We start from the raw sequence: 15593 nt of genomic DNA, 5'->3' as shown, positions 1-15593 counted from the left end.
CCTAGAAAGTCTCCGAGAAAGAGTAATGTTGAGGGACCATCAAGAGCCCAACAAGCTAGGAAATCAAACAACATTCAATGTTCTACTTGCAAAGTATTTGGTCATAATAGTAGGACTTGCTAAAAGGCTCCTATAGGAAAACAAAAAAACAAAAAAGAAGTTATAGACATGATTACCTTAAATGATTTTAGTCATTATTATTACCAATGTCTTACTAATGGCATGTTTTCTTATTGGTTTTGTAGAAAACAAATTATGATGCTGCTACTAATGCTCGAAGTGGAAATGGTAATGTTGTCGAAACACATTCAATTGCACATGTCCATGCTGAAAACATTGAACCAAGTAGCACAAGAGCAATTGCATCGTCCATGCTTTAAACATTGAACCAAGTATATGCGAAGGAGTAGTTGCACCTGTCCAGGCTAAAAACACTAAACCAAGTAACACAAGAAAAGTTGGATCTGTGCAACTTCAAAACTCCAACACAAGCCAATCTAAAGTTCCTCAAACCCAACAGTTTGGAATCATTTTTTAGGTATTCCCTGAACCAATTAGTTTTGAAGCTAAAATTATCAACAAACTATTTGTGACTTATCTTATTGTTTCACTGTAAGGAATCACAGACCAATTCTGAGGTTGCAAGCCAATCTTCTAATCAAGATGGAAATATCAACACAATGAAGGTGCAAAGAAGAAAAGACTAAAATTTGAGCCAAAAGAAGAATTAAGAATTAGGATATATAACTGACATATTATGATTTTTTTTTTTTACAAACTCATTTAAGCATAGGCCTGGGTTTGCCAAACAACTTCATATTTCATTTTATGTCGGGGCTGTTTTATGAACTCAAAATAAAGTCATCCACACCAACATAAACTCACAAAAACACACTTGAAGGAGATATAGACAACACAAAAAACGCACCACAAACCTTTAAACCCCTACTTGAAACGCACCAAAAATCGCACGAGAAGATGTTCTGTAGGCAAAAGATTGTGTTCAGATTTTTGAGGAGTTTCATGGCCTCTAATTTCTAATAGGTTCTATGAGGAAGAAGAGGACATAAGTATCCAAATATTTCATTAAAATTACACAAATAGCGCACATGAAACAATTTCGTTACAGCGTAGAGGGTGCGGGTTTAATGAACTTTAAAAAATTAGGAAATATTTTGTAGGGTGAAAATATGAAAAGAGTGCAAGTACAATAAACTTTAACCTGGAAACTCATGAAATTTGCTCTATATTTTATGAATAAAACCGCATATATATACACAAGATTAGTTGCTTGCCTACACGGCCTGGCATGAAAGAAATATTTTTTTATATTAAATATTAAATCAAATGAAATTACTAGAAAAGTTTAATTATGAGTACCTATTTTTTTGACAAAAATTATGAGTATCTATTACCAGTATAACTCAAAAAAAAAATACAATTTATAACTGAATTAATAATTAGCAGCTACTACCATCCAACAACACACTTACATTACAACATTATTCTAAATTGATTATATATAGGCAAAAGGTCCAAAAAGAAATGGAACCGCTTTGTCTGACACGTAGAGATTTTGAACAAGTCACCCAATAAAAATAAAATAAAAACTCATTTTTCTCTTCTCTTATTCATTATTCACTATTATGTGTTCAACATTTTAGATCCTCACTCTCTCAGTCTCTCTCTTATGTGTTTCTTAGACGTGGACACGTCCTCCATCACAACATCACAAACTGGCGTGTCCCTCGTTTTATTTCTGCAGTAAAATTCATTAGTGTGATCTGCATAATTCTGATTAACACTAAACAGTTTTATTTGAGTTAAGCTTATCTTTCAGCTCGTGTTCTATTGTTCTTTGTCATGCAGATGCAGGTGGTTTCCTTTCTCTTTGTTCTTGTGTTTCTGCTGTCTCTAGGGTCGTAAAAAAATTGAATTAGTGAATTTTTTTTATCCGGGTTTTCTCCTTTTTTTTCAGTTATTTTTTTTTTATGTTGTTTCTTTCGATGATAATATTGTATTAATGTTTTTAAACAACAGTTAGAGATAAAAATATATAGACCATTGTTTGAGCTAAAATCTACCTTGATTTAATCCCAACCAATTCACCGATTTGTTCTAGATCGTTGTTTTTCTAGCTATTGTGTTATGATAATCAATTTTGTTCCACCATTCGTTATTCTTTTTTTTACCTCCTTTTCTTCTTAGCTCGTCATTGTCAAGAACAAAATCTGTTGTTGTTTAATGCTTTTAATATTCTGTGGCACTTTTTTTTTTCGATTTTTTATGCTTAGGTTGGTCTCGTTTCGCTAGACATGCTTAGATGCGTATCTTCTAGTTTTGGTTTATTTATTGATGCTTAATCCGTTTGATTACGGAACTGTGATTCCTTCGTTTATTAAATAATTAGAATATTCCCACAAGAGAATTATAAAATTTTTGTTGAATACAATATTTGATTTTGATTCAACAGACACTATTCAGAGGCAGAGATTGTTGAGAAGATATACAATATTTGATTTTGATTCAACAGACACTATTCAGAGGCAGAGATTGTTGAGAAGATATACGAAGAAGATGCCAAATATATGTGTTTTGTAGTGGCTGTTTGATGGTGAATTGGCAAATTGTGTTTTAGTTATTGATGGAATCTAGAATGTGAAGTATCACTATCCATGATAGTTCTCAGTTATGGGGTTCTTAAACGTAGAGAAGAAATGGTTATATCCTTTCATAGTGTGTTTTGCCATATGCATGCTCTTACTAGTCTCATCCTTCAACATGGATCTTGTCTCTTCAATTCACTCCATCAATTCACTGTTTTTCTTTCTCCCATCTCATTTACGCCCAAACCAAACTGAGCCGGGTTTTGTGGAGAGGAAGGCTTCTCCTGCTCCAGCGCCGGCTAGGCCTGTGCTTCCTCGTTTCGCTTATTTGATTTCAGGCTCCAAAGGTGATTTGGAAAAGCTTTGGAGAACCCTTCATGCACTTTATCATCCCCTAAACCATTATGTTGTTCATATGGACCTTGAGTCGCCGCTTGAGGAAAGGATGGAGATTGCACATAGAATTGAAAGACAACATGTCTTCGCTGAGGTTGGAAACGTTTTTGTAATCACAAAGGCTAACATGGTCACTTACCGAGGACCAACGATGGTTGCTAATACTCTTCATGCTTGTGCCATTCTTCTCAAGAGAAGTAAAGACTGGGATTGGTTTATTAATCTTAGTGCTTCAGACTATCCTCTTGTGACACAGGATGGTTAGTTTATTATCCTATGTCATTGTTTCTATTAGTATTTGTTCTGATTCCAACTTTTTAATATTACAACTTGTTCTGCTCAATTATTTTTAGAATAATGTGAGTTTATAATTCTGCAGATCTGCTATATACTTTTTCAGATTTAGATAGAGGCCTTAACTTCATTGAGCACACAAGTCGGTTAGGGTGGAAGTTGTAAGTTTTTTCTTCTCTTTTTTCACCTGATATAAGTAATCCTTGACATATAATTAATGAATTGTCCCCTCCCCCATGACATATGATGCAGTGATAAACGAGCAATGCCTTTAATTGTAGACCCTGGGCTTTACATGTCAACCAAATCTGATGTATTTTGGGTCAATCCAAAGAGACCTTTGCCAACAGCATTTAAATTATTCACTGGTTAGTGTTCTCCTTCCTAGCTTTATTTCTTTTTCTGGGTTGTTGTTGATAAGATAATATTACCTTGGGTCTGATATCTCATTAAGTTATGTGGTTCATTTAATTTTCACCTAGGACATAGCTTCTTAGGGTAGAATTAAAATATATGCTTGTGTATTTTCAAAAAACATAAGTTCTTACAATCAGTAAAATGTGCTTGGTTCACGAAAGATTTTCCTTTCGGGCTTTTGAACTAAGAAAAATTGTTTTTCCCCCTTTAGGGTGGGGAAGTGAAGATTAGTCAATCTTAAACCATGAATCAAATAATTCTCCTTCTAATACACACCAATTGCCAAATGACTGATTTATGGCTTACCATCATTTCCCCACTTTCATTGTTATTTTATTTAGTTTAAAATCTATTCATTGACAGTATAAAGAATTTTTATACTGTCAACCAATCTAAAATCATGTTAGGGATGACTTTCAAGGTAGTTATTCTAAAAGTCGACAAATTTATAAATACATGATAATTTTTTATTGGTTGACAACTTAAAAGCCCTACACAATTTACTCTATTTAAAAGTCCCATACACTGTTAGTGCATATACCATTTACTCTATTTACTTTGCTTTGTGATGATTTTTGTTGAATTATCGTACCTACATTGCAGGTTCAGCATGGACGGTATTATCACACGACTTTGTTGAATATATTGTATGGGGATGGGACAATCTGCCAAGGACCCTTCTCATGTACTACACTAATTTTCTGTCTTCCCCTGAAGGCTACTTCCAGACTGTTGCATGCAATGCGCCAGAATGGGCTAAAACCCTTGTCAATAGTGACTTGCATTACATTGCCTGGGATGTCCCTCCTAAACAGCACCCTCACGTCCTTAACATCAACGACACAGACAAAATGGTTGAAAGTGGTGCTGCCTTTGCAAGAAAATTTAAGCAAGATGATCCAGCCTTGGATTGGATTGATAAAATGATTCTCCGCAAGAGAAATGGACTATTTCCACTCGGTGGTTGGTGCACCGGCAGACCCAAATGCTCCGAGATTGGGAACATTTATAAACTCAAACCTGGTCCGGGATCTCAAAGGCTTCATCGCCTTGTCGCGGGGCTAACTTTGAAGGCTAAATCTGGTGAGGATCAGTGTAAATAGATTCCGTTGGGAACTTTTTGTGGTTGGAAATGGAAGAGTTGGATAGATGAAGGTTATTCTTATAACCAGATACATTAGTATTCCAGCATCTACTTGAAGGGAGAAAACTTTTTGAGGTTAGAGTGCAATTGCACCTCATTCATAATATATAGCAAATCAAACCCAGATATTTATTAACTTAGCTATAGTTAGTTGCCTCTATGTGAAGTACCAAAGATGGCATGAGGGTCATCTTTCTTTTTGTAGGTCCTTTTTACCAATAGAGGTAACACAATTTTTTAGCAACATCATGATCCCGGAAATTCTATACATTTTTGTTTATGCTTTTTGTTACTTCATGTTTCATGAGCCACCATCTTTTTGATGGACAACAGAATTTGGATAATTAAATATTTAAATGCTAGGCTCAATCAGCCAAAAACTCTGCTAGATATTTATTTATCATGATCAATATTTCAGTGGATTATACATATCTGGATTTATACATATTTGTTAGTTTTCTCTAGTTCTGTGGCAATTATATATATTTGACTTGTTTCATCAATTTGGAAAAGATTTGTGGCCGAAGGAACGTAGGTACTATTAGGTAACAAGCACAATCGTATTCGTTCTCTTTGCTTATAAATTCTGGTACGTCATGGATATCAAGTTTCTTGTTACAGCAGACAAAAAAAAAAACGTGTGTTAGCCTTGTATGATTTTTGACATAAAAACAAGTATCTAGTTTGATGCGTGTGCTGGGTTTATTGAGGAAAACGCGTGCCAAAAACGGCAGTGGAAAGAAAGAAAATTCACTTTCACACTTAGAAGGAAATTGACTGTGTTTTTTAGTCAATATAATGAAATTGGAGTTTAATACATGCCACTAATATTCCTTCAAGTAACCTATAGTTTAAGAGTAAATGTTCATTTCTCTCACTGTACAACGTTGCAAGAAAAACAATAAAACGCTAACCCAATGTAGGTAGTACCTTTGAATACACGCAAATACTAATCTCACTACCAATTTTCTACTAATATTGCAAGATTGTCATAATATATATAAAATAAAATAATCCAATAATATCTAAATTATGTTTTAGAATGATTTGAAATATCTAGGCTAATTCATAAGATTAGTTTTCATAGTTTATTATTTATTTTCTTATTTATATGAATTATTAGCCATCTTTAAAAAACAAGTTCAAAATAACCAAGTGTTTAAACATAAGTGGTTAATGTGCTGATGTTAAGATTGAATAGTTCAGATAATATCAAGTTTGATCATTTGCGAAAACAATTCTTGATCAGATTTTATTTAACTCTCGACGAAATTCTAGATTAGTCAGAAATTCTTTTGTCATGATGAATTTGTCATGATGAATGGGAGGGTTAAAAAACAAAAACAATACCAAAGCAAGACATATTTCAAGGTTTAATAGTTTAGTTGTAGTTGGATTGATATTAATAACACAATAATATGAGTTAAATAATGCATGATAGATAAATTAATATTTAAAGTTTATTACACTAAAAATACAAAGAAAAATATAATTTTGAAGGTTTTTTTTAACATTCAAAGTACACTTGAATATCCAAATCAAATATATTATGATACTTAGGTCTAGTTTTTTAAAAAAAAAAATTGAAATTATACTTAGGTCTAAATTTCAACAATGCACAACAATATCTATTGATAATATAAGTGTACATCTAAAATAAATAAAAAAGAAAAAGAAAATGGCAAACATCTTAGATTAATTTTTCAATTTTTTAAATGAAGAAAAGTCATATCAACATTTTATAAAATAGTTTTCACTAACACGTTGTGAACAAAAAATTTTAACTGATTTTCTTATAGCCAGTTTTGTGATTTATTTAGAGCAAATATTTGACCATTTCACCAATTTTTCGGTCCAACCACCAATGCGACTAATCCGGTTTGGTTTTGTAAAACATAGACTTATTAGGAGTCTGATTAGTGTTAGTAAAAGTTAGAATTGTATATTTTGTAGCACATCTATCGCATCAATCCATATATTTTGTAATTTTCAAAATATAAATATTTAATTTCTCATTTTCCTCCTTCAATATTTAAATTCCCATGATTTCAACGTTACATAAAAACTAATTGTCCCGTGACTTGCACATACATTAAATTCATATTTTATAATTTATACAAATAATTTTTATATTATTTTAAATTTTTAATATATTATTAATTATCTAATTTAAATTTTAATAAATATGTCAATAAATATTTAAACATATTTTTATATACATACTAGCACACATGTTCCAAAAAAAATATATTATTATTTATAGTGTTATTCTAGATAAGATCTCTTTTCACTTTTTGGTGATGTTTTACATGTTCTTGTTTTACTTTCTTTTAAAAAAAAATTAATTTAGTTTATTTTTTATGTAGTTTGTATTTCAATTTGAGATAACAACAATTGAATGAAATTGTTTAATTACAATAATTTTTATTTAATTTACTTTTTTAAACTTTAAACATCATCTAAAAATGTTATTAAAAAAATTTCATCTAATTTTGGTTGGGATTGAAGGAAAAAATAAATTAGATGAGATAAATATATTAAGTCATTTACGTATGTAAATTTTTTGTTTTTAGTTTTATTATGATTAATTATATTTTAAATTAAATTAGTTCCAAAAATAACTTATTCATTAAATACTTTTTGTGAATAAATGTCATAAGACATGAAACTTTATTAAAATAAATAAAATAATGTCTTTTCGTGATTAAATTTCAATAAAATATTCATGGAACCGAAGAATATATTTTATTAATGATAAAATATTGTATAATTTTCATTTACCATATCTAAATTTTAGTATAGTAAAAAGAATATATTAAATAATTTTGTATAATTAATCTATAATAATCACTATAAAGGATACAATAATTTATCATATTATTGTTGAACTAAAATATATACAAAATAAAACTTATATGAGAAAATAAAATAAAAATTAAATTCATATAATAGTTAGTGCATAAATTTAGTTACAATAATTTTTATTAATTTGACTGAAACAAATATATTATAATTAATGTAACTATTTAAAAGATAACTATTATAAATGAATAAAAATAATATTTATTGTATTTATTATACATTTATTATTTTGAAGAAAATAAATATAAAATTAACATGTGACTTCATCCCATATTACAAAATTTTCTTATTTTTATTTATATACAGTAGATTACAAACCCATTAGCGTTAAAAATTAAAATAACTAGTCCACGGGTATAAAAGTCAATGGAGAAAATGGGAATATAGCTATTAAACACTAACAATTTATTCAATAATATTTAAACTAAAAAATTTAGCCATCCATAATCTTTGGCCAAGATTTACATAGTCATATTTGATATGCCACAATCGAGCATAATAAAAGGCATTTAATGTGTCACGTTCCACAATCCACATGATACAGGACATTCAATTCATCAAAGCTTGCACCAACTTAGCACATTAAAAACAATAGATACTTTAGAAAATGCAATAGATTTTTATCTGTAGATATTATTGAATTCTACACAAAAAGAGTAGCTTCCACTAGGTGAATGTAACTATCAAATTGAATATGGATCATAACCGTGATAATAATCTGATATAGATTGTTGTGACCTTCACTTTTTTCCATGTGACACTATCTACAGGACCTTTTTTGGTTTTCCACGTGATCAATCTCACTCTTCTCTTTAACTGCTTCCGCTATGAACTACTAATGCAAAAATTTGTTATGTTACAACTTACAAATAATAATCAAGGAATCTATATACCCCTTTGTAAAGCATTCAGTGGCAACAGAAGCTAATCTTAAGCATAGGTTCTGTCACCTCATGCTCAGCAAACAATGTATCATTTTGTAGTAGATTGCTGTGTAGAGGCCAACAACTTAAACCATCTCCAGAATTTTGACATTCCCTGTGGAATTTGCAGCGAGCAAGGTGGACGATGACTGGCCGTGCCAACAGACTGAGGACACGAACTGCACAGCATCGTCCACTTCGTTGCCAGAAAGAGGGTCTGTGTTCTGAAACTTGAATGACAATGCTGGCATGGGGAAGGCCTTGTGGTATATGAACACCTAATCCACACAGAAGGTTACCTTCAGTAGTAATGTAAAATCAATAGGAAAAGAAAACTGATAGAAAAGGACATGTGAAATACCTCATTTGTCTCTGAACCAGTGGCAATGTAACCATCAGATACTGATAACCCCACAAAGTTCTGCAAGACAAAGGAAGATGCATCAGCAGGATATTCTATGGTTCCTCAAAATTGAAAAATGGCTTACATAAAAATGTTTGGAAATTGATAATAAATGAGCTTAATTTTTTGTTATTGCTATCTTTTGTTCTGGAGTTGGTTGTAATCTCCGTTGGAAGGGATCCCTTGGTATCATTGGTTATTAAGTATTTGTATCAGCAGACATATAAATACACAATAACCTTCGGTCTGTCTTTGTAATTTTTATGGTACTTCTGGTACCTTAACCTTAATATATTTTTGCCAATAAAAAAAAATTGAACAGAATATGGATCTCAAACTTAGAGAACAAGATATGCTACACCGTGAACAAGGATTAATGCAGAAGTAGCTATTAACAGAAAAGGACACAGTGAATGCCACTAGACCATGAACACTGAACAGGCATTGTTGTAGAGCGAAATTGCAAAGGAGCCAAAGATTCTAATGCTATCATCCTTAATAATTCATCATGTTGTTTCAAAGGATTAAAATGTCTAACATTTATTTTCCAACTCTCTGTAAATATTGAATTGGATGATGGCTCCTGACTACGTTAAAAGCTAACGAAAAAGACTGGTTCAAACCTCTTAGGTATAAACACCCAAAAGAGCTTGGAGGAGGAGATAAATGAGAGGTGTGTAATGGGGCTACTGTTTGGGTGGATGAGGGAATCATTACTCAAATGCCTCGTTTTATATTACAACATAATGACCAAAAAAGAAGTTTTATACTTATGCACTGGATACATTTTATTTTTACCCACAAACAAGATTAGGAATCAGGCAGTCTAAATTATCACACAGCTGTCACTATAAACTCCATTCACTGAGAGAAACATTAATTTGGGGGTGGGAGACTCTTGCACACACACACAAAAGTGGTATCAGGCTCATTGCCTAAAATATGACAATAGTTATATATTTGGCTATAAGTAATCTTGCCTTCTTTTTTTGGTGGCGGGGGGTTGGTTGATAAAAACGCCTACTTATTTATCCTCAACATATGGCTGACCATAATAAAACAAACCCTTGGGCAAATATAACTAAAAACTCATGGCAGTGAAGACACAAGTTACTTTTGTCTGCAGATATACCTTAACATTCGCGTGACCAGTGAATGATTGAATCGGTGAGTCTATAACTCGAGATGCACATGTAGACAAATCCCAAAGCTTCAAAGTGTTATCTGTGGAAGCAGAGACAAGGTTCACAGTGTCTACAAACTTGATGTAGCTCACAGTCTTGTTATGTCCAACTAAAGTACAAAGTGGCATTTTAAGGTTGCGAAGATCATAGTAATATATTCGGTGATCTGCTGAACCAAAAGCAAGGAAACGAGCAGAATCCAGGGGGAACTGAACGCAGCAAACATTTGCCTTGGTTTTGATGGTACCAACACTAACTCCCTGCAGAAACATCCCAGGTGAGAGAAACAACTCATTATACATCCCGCATAATATACATAAAACATGCAACAGATGACTGCAGTACGTTTAGTTTCAAAGCTGACATTCCACCAAGTGCAAAAATGGAATTGCCTGATTGATACTCCATAGCTTGACAGAACCGTCATCGCTCCCACTTGCCAACATTGTTGGGTCTGCTGATGAGAAATCAATGGACCACACCCGCCGCTCGTGCTCCCTCATTTCAGAGATTACTTGACTTCTTGTCACATCCCATAACTGAATAAGAAGAGAAGTTACAATACTGCTATACATACCATAAACAATTTATTGATGGCAATCGACTTACCTGTACAACACCTTCAAAGTTGCTTGAAGCAATTTGACTTTTGATGTATGTATTCCAACATATACTGCTTAACTTTGACCTGCTAGCCATCTCCACAACTGGATAGTGGATATCACGATCCTCATTTATTATTGAATCACATTCAAACACTTTAATTTTCTTATTCACACCCGCGGTAGCGAAAAATTCTCCATCACGATCAAAGCTGAGTGAGCATACTAGGTTGGAAGAATGCAAAAGATCTCCTTGCTTTAGGTCAGCCTTAACCTTTAGCTTACTGAATGATAAATACTTGCACAAACCCTCAAGAAAAGGATTTATCCAAGCACTTGCACCCTCCCTGCACTGCTCTTTAGATTTCAAGTCATTGATGCAACTTCTTTCAGTCACGACAACAGACCCTCTACCATCACTTGTTACAGGTGGATGTCTAACCGCCAGTTTCCCAGAGGAATAGGCTGGTCTACATCGTGTTAAAAAGTAAGCTGACTCAAGTTTCTTAAAGTTCTTCATTAGTCGTGAACTTTTTGAAAGAAAACTTCCGTTACTTTTCTGATCATCCCCTACATCATCGTCACATTCCTCAATGTTTTTAACATCCATCCCTAGTCTGACTCGTTTTCTAGTCCCTAGAAAAGCAGAATCCTCACTATCAACAAATGTCATGGATGGGAAACTTGATGCTGAACGCTCATCACTCCCCAGTTCAGCACCAGTAATCTCTTTAAATCTAACGTGCTGCTTGGTCACTTCTTCAATATCTGAACACAGAAAAGAGACAGTATGTTGCAACTTCTCAGCAACTTCCTGTTTTCTCTGTTGAAGTAACAAAAGGAACTCTAACAACAACTCCTGATCCTCTATCCTTTGTCTCAGCTCTATCGCTGCTTCACGTTCTTCCGTATCATCTCTCTGTTCATTAAGGAACTCGCTCTGCAACAACTCCCTGCTAGGCAAGTAAACAAATGGTTTAAAAAATGTGTAATGTTTATTACAGGATTAAAAATGGTTTGATCAGTCAGGCACTTGATTCTTAGCTACTATATTATATAACTCTATGGAATCTGCTCAGATGAAAAAAATTAAGAAACATAACTCATAACAGAGAACGAGGATAAAACAGTATAAATTTTGCAAACACTAAATGTATCAATTTAGCATATGGTGCAAGGATTTGCTGAGTCTTCCTATGACACAAAAGCCAACTGAAGCCTCAAGTTCCCATGAATGCTTAAAGATAGAAGTATTAAAAACTCTTATTTAGCATAGAAATTCCTAAACATATTTCAACAAGTCAGCAAATTTTATCCAATATTGTCATATTTGTTTTGGCAAATGATTTATTACCGACCACCTTCAGCAAAAATATCATATAGAAAACTTATAAACAAAACTGATACAAGCCAACAGAGCAAAATTAGTGTAAAAGTTATCACATGATTATGTTCAAGTTTATCTTATATTATTTACGAACCTATCTAATTAGTTTCTCAAATAGCACTTCATAGTGAGCTTTGTATCCAAGAGATAAGTAGATCATACATCTTGAAGCTTAAATAATCAGGAAACTTAACGTAAAATCAGCTTCTAAGGACCTAATTTGAAATAAATTGCCAATTAGCAGAATCGAAACTTTTTAACATCTCATGAATTGAAAAAATAGAAAACAAAAAGGGAAAAGAAAACCAGGCATTCAGATGGCAGGTAAATGGGACATGTCACAAACAATTTGGATATGTAATAAGCAAAAAGTAAAAACCATGTGATGAAGATAATTACCCAAGTGTTGGACGACTCTTAGGGTCAGGATGCAGTAACCATAAGCAAAATGAAGCTTCTTTAGGCCACTTTAGAAGTAACTGTGGAGGAAGAACTCTGTGTCTAAGGCTAGACATGGTTCTACTCTTTTCTTCTCTTGAGCTGAGCGGACAAAATAGCTGCAACATGTAAGGTAATCAAATTAGAGTACATCAAAATGTAAATAGGGTCTTCCAACACTATATCTTACTTCCTTTGTAACAAAAAATATAAGATAAAGTATACCAAGTACCCTATTAAAATATAAGAACTTCAGAATTGAACAATTTCTGTTACGAACCTCAAAAAGGAGAACCCCCAATCGATAAACGTCTGAAGCACAAGAACTAGATTCACCAGCACCCTCTTCAGGACTAGTGTACCAACTCATCTCCATTAGTAGTATCTGTTTCATTGGAAATGATTGCTTCTTTCCTTCTACTTCTTCATCCTTTCTCCTATCTTTCATTTTATTTTCTTCTGTTTCTTCTATCAATGATGCACGAGCTGCATACACGGCACTCGACAGCATGCAACTAGAATCTGACCGAGCAGGGGTGGTTGAAGTCTTGATGGGCATAAAATCTTCACTTCCCAAACTCTGCTGATGCATATCATGGGGACAGAGAGATGTTGGAGTTTTAACCTCACCGCCTTGGTTGTTCATTCCATCTCCTAAAGAATCCGATCCAGTATCTGAACAAGATGCTGATTCAATAAACGAGATATGGTTGAAAGATGACATGACGAAGCAGGAAGGCCTCACATTGTGAACTACAACTCCTTGAGAATGTGCTACACTAACGATCTCTACTATTTGCCTAAATATGTGCAAGCATTCAAAGGCATCCACCGATCGTTCAGGTTTATCCAACCATTGCCTCAAGCTAATATCACCCCATTCTACAGCACAGAAAAAGGGGTCAACCTCCACCTCATCCTCACACAACCCCGAAAACCCGCCACCCAAATTTTTAGGCTGACCACCTTGAGCCAACAGAACCCTATCCCTTTCCTTTCTAAACCCCGAATCCTGTGATGCCTCACCCGAAAAGGGGTTCCTTTGAGGACAATGAACCCTTTGATTCCTATCTGAGACTCCGGAACTATTCAAGGCCCTAGAACTGCCAGAATTGTGAAAAGCAGACCCAGAAGAACCCTCCATCTTCACCCAGCTAGAATTGCATGTAGGCCAAGTAAAACAACACATCCAAAAACTGTGGTCCTCCTCCAACTTGCCTCACACCCTTGCACCTCCACCATCACCGTTATAACTCAAACTCATTTCATTAACTCAAGAAAAAGCACAGACTCCAATATCAATCAAGATCAACCTCTCAACCTTTTTTTCACACCGAACACGATCACAACTTCCTGTTAGGTCTGCACCATGGATTCACAAACTCTTCAGTATGCAATCTATCCCTTCATATACAAAAAAAATAAACCAATATAAATTTAAAAAGAATTAAAAAAAAAGGCAAACTTTTTAAAAGGGGTATATTAAAATTCAGCAAACCAAACCAAGCCAACAAAAATAAACAGTACATCTACAAAGGTTAAAGTTTTCTCAAGTCCAACACTAGGAAAAACAAACATAGACCCTCCAAAAAAAGTACCGAACTTTATCCAAATTGATCAGAATTTCCCACCACCCACCCATCAGAGTTAATAAATGAGCAGATAGATAGAGAGACACATGTAATAGAGACAGAGAGACAAGAGAGAAAGAAGAAGAGATAGAAAAAGAGAGAGAGAGAGAGAGAGATGTACCAGTGTCACCATAGGAGGATCTCCTGTTTCAGCTAGGCCAACCTCACAACAGAGCCACACAGCAAAAACTTTCTAGTTGCACACACAAGCACACTGAAGCTCCACAGCCTCATAAATTCCCAACATTTCTCTTATTATAGGAAAATCAGAAGAAAAAAAGAAAAAGAACACAATAAAAATAAAAATAAAAACAAAAGTACAGAACAAACAAAAACCTCCCCCACACAAACAATTATAGTAATATAAAAAACTAATTTTGGAATATAAAAAAATCAAGAATCGTTTGAGTTAACCAAAGTAAACTCTGCCGTATTTTGCATACTCTACTCTTAGGAGCCTCTCCTTTTGTTTCCTCATTTGGTATCAATTTTGTTAATTTAATTTTGTTACCCTTAGAGCTATAGTAACTTATAAAGCCTTGAGGAAGGGGCATTTATTTCCTCTTCATCTTCGTTATCTTCCCTCTATGTTATACGTGGCACCACCATGGCCTCAAAGGGTTGAAGGAGAGAGAGAATTATTAAATTTCTATAACTCGTGGGCCATGTTTGAAATTTCCAAAAAGTAACGCACACATATAGTATTTTATTAAGATTCTGTTAACAAGTATCAAAACAGAAACTAAAAAATAAAAAATATTTCTTAAAATATGGTATTACAAAGAGGATGTAATATCCTCCTTTATTTATAAAAATAAGATTCAATTACTTAACTATTTAAATTAAAAAATAGTTATTTTAATTAATAATAATATTTCTTAAATTTATATTTTTTTTCAAAACTACTCTAATCATTAATATTATTCCCTCTTCTTGTTTTTGGTATGGATTATTCTATCTTTTATAATTATTGTTTACCAATATAATTAATTAAGAGTATTTTAGTATAAAAATAATTAATGTGAGAGATAATATGAATTAAGTCTTATAAAAATTAAAAAAACAAAAATCACTTTTAATTTGAATCTTATAAATAAAAATGTAACAAGTAACATTTCTTATTTTATATACTCTGTTTCTATTTTTTCTTATGTCTAAGATTTAGACACATTAATTAAGAAGTTTTATCAATATTTTAATTTATAAAAATTATAATGTAATTTCTTAATATATATACAATATATATTTATATATATATATATTATTTCATAATAAATAATTAAGGATGTAATAAAAAATGATTTAA

The 15593-nt window shown here is 32.9% G+C and overlaps 2 protein-coding genes across 5 annotated transcripts; one reads left to right on the top strand and one right to left on the bottom strand.

Annotated features, from left to right (window-relative positions):
• The first annotated feature begins 1612 nt into the window (after positions 1–1612).
• Positions 1613–5103, top strand: LOC100792706 (beta-glucuronosyltransferase GlcAT14A). 2 transcript variants are annotated; one of them, XM_014765085.3, is made up of 5 exons: positions 1613–1875; positions 2534–3262; positions 3403–3457; positions 3549–3664; positions 4317–5103. In XM_014765085.3, exons 2-5 carry the CDS (start codon positions 2692–2694, stop codon positions 4814–4816), a joined length of 1242 nt encoding a protein of 413 aa, XP_014620571.1. In that variant the 5' UTR covers positions 1613–1875; positions 2534–2691; the 3' UTR covers positions 4817–5103. The 2 variants fall into 2 exon arrangements, with proteins under 2 accessions (XP_014620571.1, XP_003540464.1); XM_003540416.5 differs by having other exon boundaries at positions 1620–1875; positions 3382–3457.
• Positions 5104–8318: 3215 nt separating this feature from the next.
• Positions 8319–14808, bottom strand: LOC100811457 (protein SPA1-RELATED 3). Of its 3 annotated transcripts, none has more exons than XM_006592849.4 (8): positions 14409–14808; positions 12937–14060; positions 12618–12775; positions 10839–11784; positions 10622–10768; positions 10178–10489; positions 9004–9063; positions 8319–8920 (listed from the first exon to the last, which is right to left on the bottom strand). In XM_006592849.4, the coding sequence occupies exons 2-8, from the start codon at positions 13843–13845 to the stop codon at positions 8729–8731; spliced, it is 2724 nt and encodes a 907-aa protein (XP_006592912.1). In that variant the 5' UTR covers positions 13846–14060; positions 14409–14808; the 3' UTR covers positions 8319–8728. The 3 variants fall into 3 exon arrangements, with proteins under 3 accessions (XP_006592912.1, XP_003539598.2, XP_006592913.1); XM_003539550.5 differs by having other exon boundaries at positions 12937–14018; XM_006592850.3 differs by lacking the exons at positions 8319–8920; positions 9004–9063 and having other exon boundaries at positions 10347–10489; positions 10575–10768.
• Positions 14809–15593: the final 785 nt, after the last annotated feature.

Source organism: Glycine max, chromosome 12 (assembly GCF_000004515.6).
Source record: "Glycine max cultivar Williams 82 chromosome 12, Glycine_max_v4.0, whole genome shotgun sequence".
NCBI lineage: Eukaryota > Viridiplantae > Streptophyta > Magnoliopsida > Fabales > Fabaceae > Glycine > Glycine max.
This window is presented reverse-complemented; position numbering and strand designations above follow the sequence as displayed.

Bases quoted from the DNA above. Each gene is read 5' to 3' on its own strand.
- LOC100792706 (XM_003540416.5), top strand. From the start codon at position 2,692: ATGGGGTTCTTAAACGTAGAGAAGAAATGGTTATATCCTTTCATAGTG. The intron at 3,458-3,548 runs GTAAGTTTTTTC...CATATGATGCAG, and splicing joins AGTCGGTTAGGGTGGAAGTT to TGATAAACGAGCAATGCCTT. The intron at 3,665-4,316 runs GTTAGTGTTCTC...CCTACATTGCAG, and splicing joins AGCATTTAAATTATTCACTG to GTTCAGCATGGACGGTATTA.
- LOC100811457 (XM_006592849.4), bottom strand. From the start codon at position 13,845: ATGTGTTGTTTTACTTGGCCTACATGCAATTCTAGCTGGGTGAAGATG. The intron at 12,776-12,936 runs GTTCGTAACAGA...TACATGTTGCAG, and splicing joins TGGGGGTTCTCCTTTTTGAG to CTATTTTGTCCGCTCAGCTC. The intron at 9,064-10,177 runs GTATATCTGCAG...TTTGTCTTGCAG, and splicing joins CTGGTCACGCGAATGTTAAG to AACTTTGTGGGGTTATCAGT.